This window comes from Haemaphysalis longicornis, unplaced genomic scaffold (assembly GCF_048455015.1).
Source record: "Haemaphysalis longicornis isolate Haplotype H1 unplaced genomic scaffold, Haemaphysalis longicornis Haplotype H1 scaffold_3, whole genome shotgun sequence".
NCBI lineage: Eukaryota > Metazoa > Arthropoda > Arachnida > Ixodida > Ixodidae > Haemaphysalis > Haemaphysalis longicornis.
The window spans coordinates 159,397,884-159,415,178 of NW_027526335.1; the positions used below are offsets into that span (position 1 = coordinate 159,397,884).

General features: G+C 51.4%; 1 protein-coding gene across 1 annotated transcript in view; it reads left to right on the forward strand.

Moving 5' to 3' along the window:
- LOC144175222 (uncharacterized) overlaps positions 1-8,346 on the forward strand; it is a 30,576-nt gene extending 22,230 nt beyond the window's left edge. The window contains exons 5-6 of the mRNA XM_077704329.1: positions 2,064-2,243; positions 8,211-8,346. Of these exons, the coding sequence (XP_077560455.1) occupies positions 2,064-2,243; positions 8,211-8,261 (231 nt within the window). The 3' untranslated portion in view covers positions 8,262-8,346. The remainder of the gene's footprint in view (positions 1-2,063; positions 2,244-8,210) is intronic.
- The last annotated feature ends 8,949 nt before the right edge of the window (positions 8,347-17,295 follow it).

Here is a 17,295-nt window from a genome sequence, read left to right on the forward strand (position 1 = left end):
AATATTAAACAATCTTTACCGAGAACGCGTGGGGAGAGGGGCGGGGCCCGTTAGCCGACGCATGGGCTCGGTGTCTTAGGCGATAACTGTTGGCTCCTGCCTGAGTTTTGTTTACGACACAAAATTTTCCGAAGAACGAGAGACTATGAGTTCGCTGTAAAATTGAATGATGGTCAGACGCTAGCACCTAAAGCTTCTACAGCTAGTGGGTTATCAATGGGACTGGGCGGTGGCGATTTGTTTAGAAACGATAAAAGAGAAAACAACTGGGAATATTATTGAACTCAACGGGGAGTTCCCCTCATACAAGAGAGTCCAGGGGACTGCTGCCATCCTGCGGGTCATAGCACGAGATCCCCTCTCCCAGAGCGGCGAGTTCAATGTTGGTGAGTTCAAAGTAGACGACAGCGACCACGTGAATTGCGCGTTTCATTTCTTTAAAGAAAGCGATAGGAGCGCCCTTATTTAGGTGCTGATATTCCTCGGGGAAATTTAGAACCAGAATGGGGGGCATACTTGATTCGCTCAACGCGCCCATTGCCTCTTGCAACGAAGACACCATACTTCAGAAGCAAGCTCTAGTCCCTTTCCAGGATAGCGTCGCGGTTACGAGCAGCATCTCGACCGTAGACAGAGATCATCAGCCTTGCACGAGACGGCAGGGTTACGCGATCGTCAGCAGTCCTAGAGAAGTACGCTGTTTAGCGTTTGGTGTTGACATCATGGCGCAATCGGTAGAGAAACTGATTGACTTGGCCCGCAAATCAATGATAGCACTGTTTTCGGTTCAAACGTGCACGCCCAGAATTCTCGTTCATCTTAAGCGCAGAAAAAAACAGGGACACAGTAGACAAGGACACGCGTTTGTCCTTGTCTACTGTGGCCCGGTTTTTTTCTGCGCTTAAGGTGAACGTTATGGAATACCAACTAGCCCGAACGCAAACCCTTCTTCAGAATTCTCGGGAGCAGCTAGGCAGTATGATGAACGGTGCAGGGTACGCGGAGACGCTGTGGTGACGCGTGGTGTACAGGCACCACTTGGTGTGAAGATATTAGCCTCCTGCTGTGCACACGGTGCGACCGCCCCAACAAGTATTAACTTTTTTGAGCCTCGATGCGAGCTATCCGTATCCGTTAATAGTCGGCTTCCGTGTCTATTTGTGCAAAAACATGAAGACTACTCTTGGATAGCCGTAGGTCCTTCCTGGCGGTATAGAGTTTTGGGTTCATCGGGGCATCGTATCACGGCTGCTTTGTGTTCGGGGTTGATTGCTGGGCGTGTTCGTTTTGGTCATGACTTACAGGGTCAATTCCAGCATTCTTTCCGGCATGCCGTTATCGTCGTGTTTCGACGTCACATTGTGGTTACAAAGCGGAAAGATGTTCCACGAAACAAAGTGCTCGTTGACGTTGATCCGTTGTTCCAATGATTCAGCCGATGCGCTAAAGTGAGGCTCCGCAGTATAAAAACTGGAGAGGCCTTTCCCCCAATCAGCGCATAATTTGTTCAGACGGCACCGCAGGTACAGCACTCCTAGCTGCCGGAAAATGCGATTTCAGGCACTCTCAAGCGCGCAACACGTGCTGAGCGCTCAGTGTTCACAGAGAACTGTTCATGAGTACGCCCGGCCAGAAATCGACCGTCCACTTTCTACTCTGTGCACCTCTTACAGGAAAACGCATGCTGGACACTTTGCTGGACTACATTAGGGAAGCAGGCATTCACTTTTTTTTTGTAATTCCCATTCACCCAGTTACCCTCCCAGCATTAAATACCACCTGCTTTCCTATTGCTCGGGCCACGTAATTGGGGCGTCACAGGTGCTTTTTGTACATAAACGTGTGACCGTTCCATTCTATTGACATTAAAACTGGTGGTATCCTTTTACGAGATTGCAAATCATTATATCTAAAATTAAATTTGGCACGAACGGGAATGCTAACGCCATTATTGTTTTTCAGGATTACATCCTCCATTAAAATCGGAATTTAAAATTGCTAAAATAAAGGCCAGCGAAAATGCACCCATACCATGTACTATTTTACGGCCATGCCATTTTCAGATCAAATGTACGGGTCACGCCGTTGTCTCCTGCCACCCAAAAGAGGGCCTTGCAGAGCACGGATTCCTATGTGGTATTATGACCAGAGAAGTCGCACGTGTAAACAATTTACCTACGGTGGTTGTGGTGGAAATCGTAACAGATTTCTTACCTGCGTTGGTTGTCGCTACATATGCCATGGTGAGTATGACTTGGGCAAAGGTAACCACGCGCGGAAATGGGAGCGAAACTTTCTATTGCGGTACCATAGCATTTGTAGTTCAATCGTATTCGCCACGCTTTATTTTGAGGGGTCCTAACAGAGCTGACCGCGTGTGTGCGGCTTGATAAAGCTGAAAGCAGTTTTAGCCCATGTTTATGTTTTTTTTTGTTGTGTTCGAGGCGCTCGTGACAATGCTTGACAGAACGTTTTTGTTTATATTTTATGCGTTTGTTCAGCCTTTCGTCATGGTTTCTAACTTCTCACAACAGGATTTCCTCAGATGCTTTTTCAGTTACTGGAGGGAAATGCCATGTCGCATAAGTATGTGCTATACACCCGCCGCTCTTATTTAATACTTCAATGCACTACCCAAACACACTGCCGGAATTCTAACAATACAGAGTTCTGATTTGCTTCTAAAGAAGACTGCACTGAAAAGCGCAAAACATTTTGGGAAATACCTAACAGACGAAATCATTGTGCAACGAGTTGAACTGCTATACACCGAGCACCTCCAAAACGGCCTTCACCAATGTACAGACGTGCAGCACTGGGAATACATTTTTGCACGGGGGATATCAGAAGTCATACAAACGATAATGTCCGTAGAGATTCTTTACTGTTTTATTTTTGAAAGTTAGGCGATGTTCACTGCTTTTAGCCACAGGTACTATGCACAGAAATCATGATGTTTTTGGTAGAGGATGCTCCGCGCAGACGACAGTTCACCGTTACCTAGGAACTGGATAGGGTGTACGAACCACGAGAAAGAAATTTTATAGGTTTCGCGTTCCAGGAAGCCATCACGCCAGCAAACGGGTAGCATCCATTGTACCTGGCATGGAGATTCTATTTTTGCATACCACCATGTGTCCCAGGAATTAGTGCGAAGGGGGGTATTTTCTGTGTAAATAGCAATTCGGATCGATTTACGAAGGGATGGGCCTGGGCCATATCTGGCTACTTCCCCGCATGGGCATGCATACTATTATGAGTGCGTGGGACCCCGGCAACACTCAAGTTTTGTGCAAGCCCTTGTTTACAGTTGGGGCGAAATCTCGTAGCTGCAATGGGGGTTTATTTCAGCCTCTGGATCGCTAAACAAGCCATAAACTGCCTTTAGAAAATCACGCATATATACATCCCTGTAAACAGGAGTTATTTTTATTGCTTTGGAAGCATCAAGTCCTGGGTTCCCAGGTTATTGGCCCCCACACGTCTTTTCGTTTGATGATGCGGTGGTAGGGAGAGGGGGCAGATACGAAGACGAACTCCGAAGGCATCTACTATGAAGGTCGGTAACTATCAGATTCCCGGTTTTCGAAAGTCGACGCTGAGCTACCCGAAGAAACCCAATGGTGCCATCTTGTCGCAGCTGCTACCATTAACAGGAGGAAAAGGAAAAAAACTTTATTGCAGTTCATAATTAGGGTGGGCAGAGACCCGTAGTTTCAGCTTGCCAGTGACCAAGGCAGCCCGTTTTGTCAGGCATTTATGCCTCCGCAGGTCTTGGCTACCCAGCGCCGCCCTCCATTGCTCGGTCGCACGGATTAACGGGAAAAGATCTCTGTCACGTGCCCACATGGTGTAAATGAGGGTTATCCTTCCAGCAACACGCAGGGCATTCGGGAGAATGATACCGGGTGGGGTGAATTAGGTACAGTCTTGCGTGACAGGACAACGTGTTTTGTTAGTATGAGGCGCTATAAGCGTCCTTCAGAGTGAGAGGGTCGGATGAGCCGGCGAAACTACGTGGCGGGCGATGCGGTGATGTACAGTTATATCCTAATAGCTGAGCAATCTGTCTTGAGCCGATCTGCATCACTGTAACCGCGCAAGGCGTGGGCTGCTCATGCAGTCAGTTCTCGAGCTGCTTTGTTGGCTGCCTCGGTTTTCCCCCAAGCCCGGTATGGGCAGGTGTGCAGATCAGCTCAACGGGATCCGTACGACGATTTTGAACAATAATTTGGAGCGTCTGAAAAGAAATGGTACCTCCATCAAAATTTTGAATGGCCCTTTTCGAATCAGAGATGATGATTGGGGGAGTTGGCCACTACGTTGGGGCTAGGGAGATTGCTGCTTCCTCCTCGTTGCCGGAACGGAGTGTGTTTTGCGATGCAACTGAGGGGTAGATAATGAGGGCTGGATATTGCCATCACAGTGTTAGCGTCGGGATGTCTGTAGTCGGCGGTCGCATCTACCTAAAGCGTGCTCGGCTGAATTGGGTATATATCGGTCAAAGCCGGAGCATGGTGTCCCCTGATATCGGCTTCCGGTCTTCCTGTGTTTCGAAGGTAAACGTTAAGGTACCCGGAGAAAAACAATGGTCCCTTCTTGTCACGGCTGCTACCGCAACCCCGCTTTCCAGGGTTTCGAAGGTTGACGTTGGGGTACAGAGAGAACCCTGATGGTGCCATCTTGTTGTGGCTGCTACCGTAACCAGGAAATTAATGCGTTCGAAACGAGGGTGAAAGTGAGAAAATCGCTAATTTACGTTTGTGGTGCTGTCGGATTGATGTAAAGGGCAGCCAAAGCGGCGTGCACGTCGACACACTTGACTCGCACACGCCTGCGTCTCGCACATCGTAAGCGAGAATGGGGTCGGCCTTTCTGAGGCTGGCTGTGGCAATTTAATCCGGCCATTTATTACGTGGTTGGTAGACTCTTTAAATACCGCTGCGTTGAGGCGAGATGCCACTAAACGCGGAGGTGAATGCCCTGCGGTTGTGTTATAAATTAGAAAAAAAAAGTGTACTGCAAAAAAATCACGCCATATCCACGGAATGAATGATGATAAGTGGGGCGAAGCTCGAGAGGGGGAGATCATCGGTAACCGTAACTCTCCCGTGAAAGTTTGCCCATTGCATCATTAAGAAAGACGTAAGACTGTGTGCGTACATTGTACAAATCAACTTTTATTTTCGGAGTCAATGCTCTCAGGCCCAGACCTGGTGAAAGACCCCGCGCCATCGAGGACTACCCCGCACCTTCACCACAATTTGTCACGTAGGATGGGACACAACGGTAAAGAAAGAACTTTTATTTAGGGCGAACTTGTGCCCGAACAAGACGAGAGGAAACGAGCAAAGGTCCTTGCGTCTCGTTCGATCTCCAAGAACGACTGCCTGCGTTCGTGGCGTGATCTCTTGCGTGATCTCCCCCTCGCAGTGCACGTGCGCTCGCGCCTCCGTTGGCGAACACAGACAAGCTCGCGCTCCCGGTGCCGAGTTTGCGCTACCGGTTGCAGCCGGTTCTTGCGCGTGCAACGCGGCCCACTTTGCGACATCTCCGAAAGCATGCGGAGGTCACGTACCACGAGACACAAGGCATAAACAGACCCATGACTTAAGGAGCTTCGCCCCTAAAAACTGCTTTCGCGTTGCTTGCGCATTCAGTTGCTGTGTCTCAGTGTTCGTTGGATGGCTCACGAGACAGGGTTTCTACCTATTGAAATTGTGTAATGAATCTTTTCGTTACCCGGTTTGCGGAGAAGGTAAAGCATACAAACTAGACGAGTGGGGTAGCGATGAAGAAATAATTGAGAGGAGGAAAGCACGTCACGATGTGGAAGCCGATCTGTTCGAGCAGCGGTGCCTAATGTCACGGCACAAATAAGACTGCCGAGTCAAGTCTGTACGGAAAGCAGAATGAATCTATGGCGATAGAGGTTTGACAAAGAAGTGAAGAAGCGATACCACGTGAGTCACCGCAGCTGCAGCGGCGCGTCGCCGCGGCTGCAACGACCGCCGCCTCGTCACCTATGTCCACGTGACCAGAGTCCTTCAATGCTTTACATTGAAACACTCTGACGTGACTAACGACGTGACTCTCTCATCGCTTAAAAGGGAGACGACGACGCTATCTTTGCTGCCTCGCAGTTTCTGGCTACAGCCGGACAAGTGCTTCAGTTCAGCGGTTGTGCGAAGGACGCTGGTCCATCTGTGCCGAAGTCGTCTGCGCGGCCCCAGTGGCGATAGCGGCAACGTGCTTCGAACCATCGTGCTGACGTTGCAAGTTTGCTAATCAGTTAAGACGGAAACGTTACACGAGCGTGCAAAGCAGCATACGCAAACCAATAAAAAGCGGGAACTTCGGAGAGCTAAGCGGCGACTGACGAGCTTCAGAGGCGGTAACAGACGAGGCTTCGACTCGACGGCGTTTTCTAAAACAGACGATACTACGGTAGTAAGTGCTCCGAAGCTTTCGGTTCCTTAACCGAGCTTTCTCGAGCTAAGTCGCAGCCGGTTTTGTTTGCATTAAGTTAATCGTGGATGCCACACCTTCCACGAGTAGCACGAGGGCTACTGCATGAAAGCATCGACGGACCACTGTCGTAGCTATGCGATGAAGCCGCCCAGCCAAAAACGACGAGCGAAGGCAACGCAGTTTGGTGATGCGTTTGCGCAGATTCACTTTAAACCTTTCAACAGTGTTCGTTCAATGCTTATGCACAAAACTGGAGACCTAGCGAAGGAAGTGCACGGCTGATTAACTGACGTTGGAAGAATCTCGTCAATATTATTTATAACTGAAAGCTTGCTATTCGAAACTAAATAATGGTAATTTGTGGGCAATTCGAACGGTACGATTGTCACACCACCAGAGAGAAGCACCCGCTGCCTACCTACACGGGTGCATCATTTCCGGAGCGGAGAGAAGAACAGAAAAACAATGTGACACCCAAAACCACCCATGTCGGATGTGTTGGCAGAAGCACCTTTTCCGGACTACGTCGCGTTGACGCTGGGCCAGGGGTGAGAGTTGCACTGTGAGATGAAGATATCATTTCTCAGGTCAGAATGGCAGAATGTGTTGCTGCTAGTGGAAAGGAGGTGTACAAGGAGGACGAAGAACGAGTGCGGCTGTATGCGAGGAAGTCATTACCGGATTGAATGGCGCACGTTTCTTCGGTTTTGAATGAGGTGAAGCAAAAACTTTCTGGTGCATTCGCTTGTTCGAGCAAAAAGTGCTGGCTGCCGCATTGAATGATACACGCAAGACTGTAATCACGGATGTTTTCACGCATCAAATTGTTTAAATAGCCGACTTCTCCCCCTATCGTTGCGCACTGTTGGTATGCTTTACTTTCATTAGTTCGAGCTTTCAATATTTCCAACTGAGACGTTTCCTCCTGCTGCTGGAATTACGAGCGCTTACTGTATGATATTATCACACTAACAATGTTTTTATGGCGTTAGATCTCTTGTTTCTAAAAAGCGTGATGTACAAAAAATGGTTGCGAGGCACACAGAATTGTAAAAAAAAAGTTGAAGTTACGTGAGCCGGGAAAAAGGTAGGCCTACGTCCCGCGCCAGGAAAGCGAAACAGCACTGAGGAAGGATGGTCGGACGAGGGATCTGAGGAAGAACGATGCAGTGCACGCCCGGACAGAGCAAAGAGTTGCGCGAAAGGAGGGTAGGGCATTGTCGCACGTGCAGTACAAGCCGCCCTGAGAGGTGAACCTGAGGGAGACGAATATGAGGCCCTTGGCGATGGCGCGTAGCGGAATGAGGGTAGGCTTCTCCTGGCTATAACTAACGAGGGAGCCAGCTTCACAGGGTACTCTGCAGGGTGCTGGCGAAGTGATGACTCGTGCGGCTGTGATGTTCAACACAAAGTTCAAAAAAGTTCCAACTAGAATTTCACGTTAACATTCTTGGAAAGTTCCAAGCTTCCTCCGTAATTTTCTTCTTATTTAAGTCGTGAAAACCGTTTTGCCCTTTACGGAGCTTATTGACAACCTGTGCAATGCAAACCACTGTAAACCGTTTTGGGTTTACACTGTAAACACTGCAAAGACTGTTTTGGCTCCAGCAATGATAGCAAGAGGGGGAGCAGTGTACGCTTTTACATGTTGTTGCAGCTAAATATACCAAGGTTAGAAATAATTAATGGGGCCATTCCCTTTCACTGTACTGTGCTTTTCTTTCATTTCTCTTTTCTAGGGAAGCTGGGCAGCTGCATCCGCCCCCTTTTTCTTCGGCTGGTTGGAGTAATGGAGCTTAGAGGATAGCCTTTTTTGTGTTATGGTTGAAATAGACCACATTTCATTTAATAAAGTATCACCCATTTGACGCCATACTCATGTGTAGTTGTTATTTGCTTCAAAAGTGCCATAAAAAAAATGCGGCAATACAGAGTCGCGGTACTTGTGAGAAGCGGAATAGTCCCACGGCATTGAAATTCGGTAGCAGAAGCAAACTAAACACAACTTTCAAACTTGGTAGAGGTCGTGGCGGGAAAACAAGGAGGATACAAGCTCTACGTAGTAATGCCAGTCCGACTCCGAATGTGGAAGTCAGATGAAGAGCAATCCACTTGCGCTATTCAACGAGCCGCCTTCACTACGATACACAAACGAATCTCTGGGAAGATAATTTTTCAACAAAAATAAGACCAAGTTTGTTTATATCAGTTTACGAAGGCCAATGGTATTTTAATAAATACCTCTGCAGCACCCCATGTACCCTTCTGAAGCGCTGTATACACGAAGTCCCCTCAGAGTGGGCTTCATGACTATATAACGTGTGCATTAATGGGAACATATGTTTGGTGTGGAAATGGGTATTCTGCCTACAAAAAATATTGACCCTAGCGGTTTTTTCTTGAATACCTGTTCAAGTCCCGTTATATTCAAAGCGTTTAGTTGAAAAACAAGACTACTTTTTTGAGCTTTTTTGTAATCAAAAACATTGACCATCTGGGCCCTATGTGTCTGTCTAGAAAGTGGGCCCATGCAAGACAGATTTAAGGTACATTTGGTTAGAGAAGCATGAAAGCACAAATAGTAACACGTATGCAAAAAAAGGTGAACGAAGTAATCTCTCAATGACTGCAGTGGTGATACTGAATGATCGTGGTGGTTTACACACACACACACACATACATACACACGCACACACAAACACCACACACACACACGCAAAAGTATCTGAAATACATTCTTAGAGAAAAATACAAATAATACGATATACGCAACGGAGGTATAACCATGTAATTGCTCCAAGATGCTGGAGTACACATTAAGCTCCACGAGGCAGGAGTATAGTAGTCAGCTCCAAATTGCTGGAGTACACATTCAAAAATTAAGAGGTGATAACAATTTCCTCAGGTTACCAGTGTCATGGCGATTCATCATCCGCATTCAGCGACACCATCATCATGCGCGAACGCCACCACCATCATCGGCGATACGTGGACTAGCGCGTCAGCTTTGCCATGCTTTAGATGGAACACGACCGCGCGCCTGGGCGGTCGCTCGTCATTGCCGCTCCGTATTCTGGCCGGGCCTACCCATCACTAAGTGCAGGAAGACACATCCGCTCTACAGAGCCCACGCCACCTTCCTACAATGGGTGACCGGAAAGGCGTTGGGATCTGGGACCGATCGATACCGGAGTGCCAGCCGGCTGAACCCAGAGGCATTGTTCCCAGATCCTCGGAAAGAAATGTCGCCAGGAAATTGCCAAACGTAGACTAAAATATCGCTTGCATAAAGTGAATGTGTGAAACTAAGAAAGAGAGTGGCCATTTTGAGCAAGGCATTGCTGGTAAGTATTTTTACCTTCAAGGGAAATATACTAAAATTCTGAGAAGTGGGAAACCGTATCCGAGATTTTATTTGTTTTCGGTGTAGCCGGAAAGCTACAGCGGTTGACTACTGACAACGAAAGAGCTAGAAAATTGTTATTGAGATAAACAAACGAAGAAAGGCCGGTATGGTAGTATTAGTTATGGCCAGCTATCTTTTTTGTGGGAAGGGGAGGGAGAAGAAAGAGCATATATAGAGGATGCGAGAGATGAAGATGGAGGAGAAATTAACGATGAAAGAATGGTATATGCCAAGGTTGTCTATACTTATACAGTTCATGCGTTCTAGTTCATCAAAATGGCCTTTACGACAATATCGCTGGCAGGCCACTGCTTATCAGAAATGTCAGCCCTGCTTTGAATGCCTTGTGGAAATGGTGCCTATCTGGACAACGACCCAGCACTATTTTTTTAGGCACAAGCCGACAGTCCAAACTGGTCAACAATCTGGCAAAAGCTAAATTATGCAGGCTTCGGGAAAGCCTACAAAGCAGATGAAAGACTTGGAACATGCGTTCACTGCACACCATGTTTTACCACTTTCGCGACCTCTTTACATCCCCGTGCCTATTATACATCGTCAGGCACTACTCCCTACAGTCTGGATGCAATCTCAAGCTCCCGCAAACTACTGAGCGTTACCACTAATACCATTGGTGTTGCTTGAAAGCTTTGACGCTATTATCGGCATCAGGTGCCGGATATCACAAGATAAATTTCGATTTGGGTCGGTAAGTAGCGACGTATGGTGGTGTGTTTGAGTGACTAATTTATTGGGACCTATTCTAGACTTTGCCAGATCCCGCCATTTGCCGAAAAGTTTGTTCTGTTCTGTTTGTTCAGGATGTCTAGACGCCTGAAATGCACTGAAAGGTACAATAAGATTCTTTTTGTGGTAAGTGGAGCGTCGAAACTGCCCTGGAATATGTAAAATCATCCGTGCTCAAATAGTCAGAAAGTAGCAAAGTCACCACACTAACATCTTCGTAGCCCCGAGTCTCAAACAGTCGCCAGTGTGGCGTCAAAATGCCCGACCTGGTAACCCTTCCCAGAGGTTGGTTTCACCATATTAAATGCATCTTTTGGCTCAACGGTATCACAATACACCCGTTGAAACATTCTATCCTATGGGAAACGCTCCCGATTGAGCTCCGCTGTGACATCGCTGTACCACCATACACTGCCCGGCGCAGCCCCTTACGATGACCACCGTGTTGCCGTGCTCACACACTACAGTCAAAGAACAAACTCCCCATCTTACCGTGGGGGGATCCCTGAGGAGGATGCAAAGCAGCAGTGGGGGTTGGTTGGTGTGTAAGTAGACTTGAATTAAGTAGTGTGAGTAGAGTTGGTGTGTGGTGTTAGAGTAAGGAGACGCGTGGGTAGGGTGAGGAGGAGAATGGAGGAGAGACGCGCAAGGGCAGTGGAGGTGTGGAGAGAGAGAGTAGACTTTATTGGGTTCCAGCATGCCCACGTCCACGTAGACGGCGCCCTCGTCGTTGTGATGTTGCAGCAGCAGCGCCCTGGCTCGCGCCGCTCGTCGTCCCTCGCTTTCGCCGGGACCCATGTTCTTTGGCAGCGGATACACCACCAGTCTTCGCATGGTTGACTCCGTGAGTGGAGACGTTTCGTGGTCTTGTTCCTCGGGGGAGGACAGGCCCACTCGTTCCAGCAGCCGCCTGCCGACCGCGGTGCGGCCCAGGCGCGTCAATTGAGCAGTACGTTGGGCCTCGCCGATCTCCGAGAGCGTGTTGTGCGCTCCCAGAGATAGCAAGGCCGTCGTCTTGGTGCCATTGAGCAGGCCCATGGCACCCGCATACGCCTTGCGGATGGCCGCATCGATTCGCTTCCTCTCCGCTTCCGTCCACTTGTGAAATGCCCCCGCGTATGCTGCGTGGCTAACTGCAAATGCCTGCAGCAGTCGCAGGAGGCTCGCTTCTCGGATTCCTCGGGACCTCGACGTGACCCTCTTGACGAGTCTCGTCGCTATCCCGATCTTCGTTACTATGTGGTTGGCTGCCGTCCCGTTCGTGCGGTGGGCGTCCACGTACATGCCCAGTACTCGGAGGCTCTGGACGTGCGGGACCGGCGTGCCGTCGCTGGCTCGGACGACTATGTTGCATTCCGCTTCTTCCGCGGCCCGCTTTCTCCATCTTCCCGGTGGTGGGAGCACCAATAACTGGGACTTCTGTGGCGAGCACTTCAGCCCCGTGTCTCTCAGCGTGGTCTCCACGGCGTCGATCGCTGCCTGCAGTCCGGCCTCGATGTCGCCGTCGCTGCCGCCCGTCGCCCATATCGTGACGTCGTCGGCATAGATGCAGTACCGGATCTTCGGCCCAAGCGCGTCAAGGCTCTTGGCGACGTCGATCATCACGATGTTGAATAGAAGCGGGGATATCACGGACCCTTGCGGGGTTCCGACGCTTCCTAGCTCCCTCTCTTCGAGTCGTTCGCCTCCCACCTCTAGCCTCGCCGTGCGACGAGTGAGGAAGGATCTTACGTAGTCGTACGTGCGCTTGCCCATGTTGAGCTTCGCCACGCAGGCAAGGATGGCCGAGTGCTCCACCTTATCGAAGGCGCTCTGCAGGTCCAGGCCGAGAATGGCCCGGTTGTCTTTCTGCGGAACGCCTCCGGCTGGTTCTAGTACCTCGCGATGCAGCAGCAACATCGCGTCTTGCGTCCCCAGGCGAGACCGGAATCCCAGCATGGAGTCGTTGTAGTGACCGTTCTCCTCCAAGTACCGCTGCCACCGGTTGTTGAGGACGTGCTCCAACACCTTGCCCACGCAGGACGTGAGCGAGATGGGGCGCAGGCCCTCTATTCCCGGCGGCTTGTTGGGCTTGGGCAGTAGTATCGTCTTGGCCGTCTTCCACTGCTTGGGAAGGCTTCCGCTCGTCCAGCAGGCGTTGAAGTACTTCGTCAGGGCCGAGACTGCAGCGTCGCTGATGTTACGTAGAGCCTTGTTTGTCACTTTGTCCGGTTCCGCGGCTGAGCGACAGTTCAGGGCGTTCGTTGCCTGGCGCACCTCCAACTCCTCGATCTCGCGGTCGAGCAGTGGGTTGGGCGCGCCGTCGTATTCCGGATGCTCTACGTGGTTTGTGGCCGGGAGGTACTTGTCGTTTAGCCGCTTATGCATCTCCGCCTCGCCTAGCTGGTTGGCCGCGGCGTGGAGGATCTGCGACATGCGGTGTCGTTGATGTTCCTTACTCTTGGTCTCGTCCATGAGGTGGCGCAGGAGGGCCCACGTGCCTCCCCTATGGAGTTGGCCGTCCGCTTCGCTACACATGGCATACCATTGCTGGGCACACAGTTGGCGGCTGTAGCGCTCGATTTCTTTCCCGAGTGCCGCGACGCGTTTGCGCAGCGTTCGGTTGTGCCTTTGTCTTTTCCATCTTCGTTGTAGCGATCTCCTCGCCTCCACGAGATGGGCGAGGCGCGGGTCCACCCGATCGGCTTCCTCCGGTACCTCGACTTCGGTCGTGGCGTCCTTGGCGGCGGAGACAAGGCTCGCCGACCATCTCTCCACGTCGTCCACCTCGCCCAGATCGGCTTCCCTGAACTTGTGCCAATCGGTGAGGAGCTGACGTCGTTTGGTCGTTCCGTCGACCACGCGAGCGTGGGCGAGCGGTATCGTGACTTCGACGATGTGGTGGTCGCTTCCGAGATTCCAGCCCGTGTTCTTCCATCGCGCAGTCCCGCCTCGCGGCAGGTGCACGAACGAAAGATCGGGCGTGGTGTCTCTGGCTGTCGACGTTCCGATTCGCGTTGGTTGTGCCGGGTCGGTGAGCAGCTCGAAGTTCGCTTCCTCGGCGTCTTCCAGTAATCTCCTTCCCTTCACCGTTGTGCGGGTGTACCCCAGTTCCTCGTGCGGTGCGTTGAAGTCCCCGCAGACGACCGCCGCGGCCCCAGAGCCGTGGGCGGCGTCGCGGATCTTGTGCAACAGGGTCTTGAATCTTTGGTTTCCGTGCTGTGGGTTGCTATATACATTTGCTATGTACACCGTGGTCGAAGCCTTGTTCTTGCCTCTTCCCTTCTTGCCCGCAATGATGATTTCCGTCACGTTGGCTTCGATGGCGGAGTCTTTGTAGTTTAGGATTTCGTCCTTGCCTACGCTCGTGATGCCTTTTCTCACAAACGTGCACACGCCCTGCGCGGCGCCTTTCCCACAGGTGCGGGCGCTCGGCGGGCGGGCGTACGCTCGGTAACCCGGTAGCGAGGTGATCTTGGGGTCTTCAGCGTGTGTTTCCTGGATCGCTATCACGTCGGGAAGCTCCTTCTGATCAAGTGACCGCAGGTGCTGTTGAAGTACTGCCTTGCGGCACCGGTAGCCGTTAGCGTTCCAGTGCCACACCACTATCCGATCTCCTTGGGGCCGTCTATCCATGTTTGGGTAGGGTTTCCATCTGAATTTGGGCTCCTTTACCAATCATGTTGAATTGGGTCACTATGAAGTTCTTGAGGTCCTCGATGGATTGCTTCACCTCGGCGAATTCTTTCTTTACCTCAGCAAATCCTCTCTCGACTTTGATCTCCAGGGCGCCCACCCGTGCGGTGAGGGAGCCAATCTCCCTGTCGTGTATCACCAGGCGCGCGTTCATCTGCCTGATTCTCGTTTCGTAGTCGAACCCGCCGCTAGATGGCGGCGCCGGGTTGGTGATGTCCTCTTCTTGCTGGAAGCTTTCGTCCTCGCTGTCGTTGAGGGGAGCCGGGGCCCGCTTCTGAAGCTTGGGTGGTGTTGGTTTGAACGTCGGCGTTCGCGGCGGCGACGGCATTTTCGGTGATGCCGGTGGCGATGATGCTGCCGTTGGTAGTGTGATCTTCTCGACCGGTGGCTTGGCGCCCAGCGCCGTAAAGCTGGCCGGCTTCGGTGCCGATCCTAGCGACCACGTGGGAGTCGCCTTCTGCCGTTCTTGTGCAGCCAGGAGCTTGTCGATAGTCTCCTGCTGTTTCTTGATAGTTTCCTGAAGTACTTGGATAGTGCTCTCCAATTGCTTCATCCTTTCTCCTTGCGGGGAAGCTTGCTTGGCCGCTGGCATGGCCGGTCTGCCGTTCGTTTCGCGCGCCCCGCTCGCCCGCGCGCCGCCGCTAGGGGCGCCCCCGACATTCCCGCCAGGGGCGTCACCGTTGCCGCCGCGCGCGGTCGCCACGGTCGCCCACGACCTTGAGCTGCGTGACGTACTTCTCTTCCGTTCACTGCTCTTCCCTCTCTCCTTGCTCTTTCCCCGGCTTGCGCTGCGGCTCTTGTGACGTGTTGTTTGTGCGCCAAGTTCGGGGAACTCCTCTTCTTCGGGAAACCGGACTTTGATCGCCTGGCCGGAAGATTTTGCCGCCTTTTCGGCCGCCATCTTGCGCTCTTGCTCGCGCTGGCGGACTAGGAATGGAGTCTTGAACCTATTCTTACAGTTACCGGTGCCCGAAGCGTGCGGGCCTCCACACAACTTGCAGCGCGGTCTGCACTCTTTCTCGTGGTTTGGACCCGGGTTGGATCTTCCACATGCGAAGCACACTTTCGCGTTAGGGTTAGGGCAGACATCCTTTCGGTGGCCGACTTTGCCGCACGTGCGACACACTTCTTTATGTTGCCTGTACAGTCTGCACCGTACTATCATGCCCCCGAATATAACGTGCGAGGGGACTTTGTTACCCTCGAACAGGATAATTACCGATTTGGAATTTCCTATTCTCTGCGCTGCCAGTGCCGTTGGGTTGCGTTCGTTCACCACAGCGTTGTGGATCACCTCCGCAGAGTGTGCCTGCGAGATGTAGTCAACCACTCCTTTGGCCTTGTTCTCCGGCGCCACGCGGTACGCAAAGATCTCGAAGTTGCGTCCGCCTATTGCGATCTCCCGCACGCGGTCGTACAGCCCAGCGCGTTCTTCGCTGGCCGTGCCGACCACGAAAATGTTCTGCACTACGTTCGGACACACGATGTCCGCAAGAAAGGCGTTCGACTCCATCCTAGCCGCGACGGCCATAGCCCGAAGTAGCTCGAGCGGATCGGTCTTCCCTACCAGCAAGCCGCCACGTGGCCGCACAACCACTTTGTGCTCTCCGATAGGCATGTTGGGCATGCGAGCCGCTTTCGAAAAGGCGACGTTCAATTTCTGGGCAAACTGCGCTCTCGTAGGTTGAGACGACGAAGAACGCTTACCGGTTTGCTTGGCCTGCTGCGAAGGCGCTTGCAAAATCTTCTTAGTCGACCGGCCGCGCCGAGTGGCGACGACCCAACCGTTGTGGCTCTCCGACAACGATTCCTCGCCGAGCGGCGTTCCACTCATAGTTATAACCGTGCGGCCGGAACCGCGGTCCAAAAGTCCTTCACAATCCACCGCTGGAGTAGTATCCATGTCCGGTAGAGGCTCCGATGACGACATCTCTTCGCGGATGAAGTCCGAAACAGTCGCCGATGCGGCCGAGGCCGCTCCCGTACCACGCCGGCCCGTTAGGCTTAGTGCGGTCGCCACCTCGGTTTTCGGAACTGTGGGCGTAAAATGCCCAAAAGTCCACCGATTTTCAAAATTCTTTCAGCAGGTCGTAGCGGAGATCAAACTGAATCTTTACACACCTTTCCGGTCAAGATGGGGCAAGTAGAACCGCAGATTTTCTTCATCCCGTGTGGAGCCGATGCGAAGCACGTCCGATCGCCTCTGACGCTCGCAGCGCCCCCCTGGAGGTGTGGACGGCGCAACAACAAGGGAGGGAGCAGGCTCGACCCCTAAGCATCCTACGGGAAGATGGTGTAATTTTATTGGAAGGGGGGGTGTTAGAGTGGAGAGACATTAAAGAGAGAGAGAGACGTTGTACGTGGTATGAGTTTGTCTTTATTTAGGCATTACGATCATCATGTTCAACATGGGTGACGTCGACCTGTGGTTGGCGTTCCGCTTTATGACCGTCTTATGGTCTGTGTAATGTAAAGTGAAGGGCTGTTGTAGTGGATGAACCCTAAAGTTGCGGAAGATGAGGTCGATGCACTTTACCCGGAATGTTGTGGGCTGTCTGTAATCACGGCCCGCCGAGATTCGCCGACGCACGCCGCCGAATTCCTTTTTTGCAATACCTTTTTGCAATTTGCGAATACCTTTTTCTTTTGCCATTGAAGTCTGCGATGTTAGGGTGGGTAATACTGAAAAATATGTGAAGGAATCTTCAAACAAATAATTCTACAAATAAGACTTCTTACATAAACCAGTACGTACTGAACACTCAGTATTAAGGGTAGATTAGCAAGAAGCCCAATGAACCAACGCTTTCCTTCCAGTAGGATGCCTCGCATTTTAAATGGTACAAATTTTGAGCACTCGCACTTTATGATTTAGCTTAGCAGCCCCTTTGTGTGTATCCACAAGGCGTGTAAATGCTCCCGAATGGTTTGAAATGTAGAAGTGTGAAGAAGGAGGAGGAGGAGAAGAAGCAGGAGGAAGAGATAGAGGAGGAGGA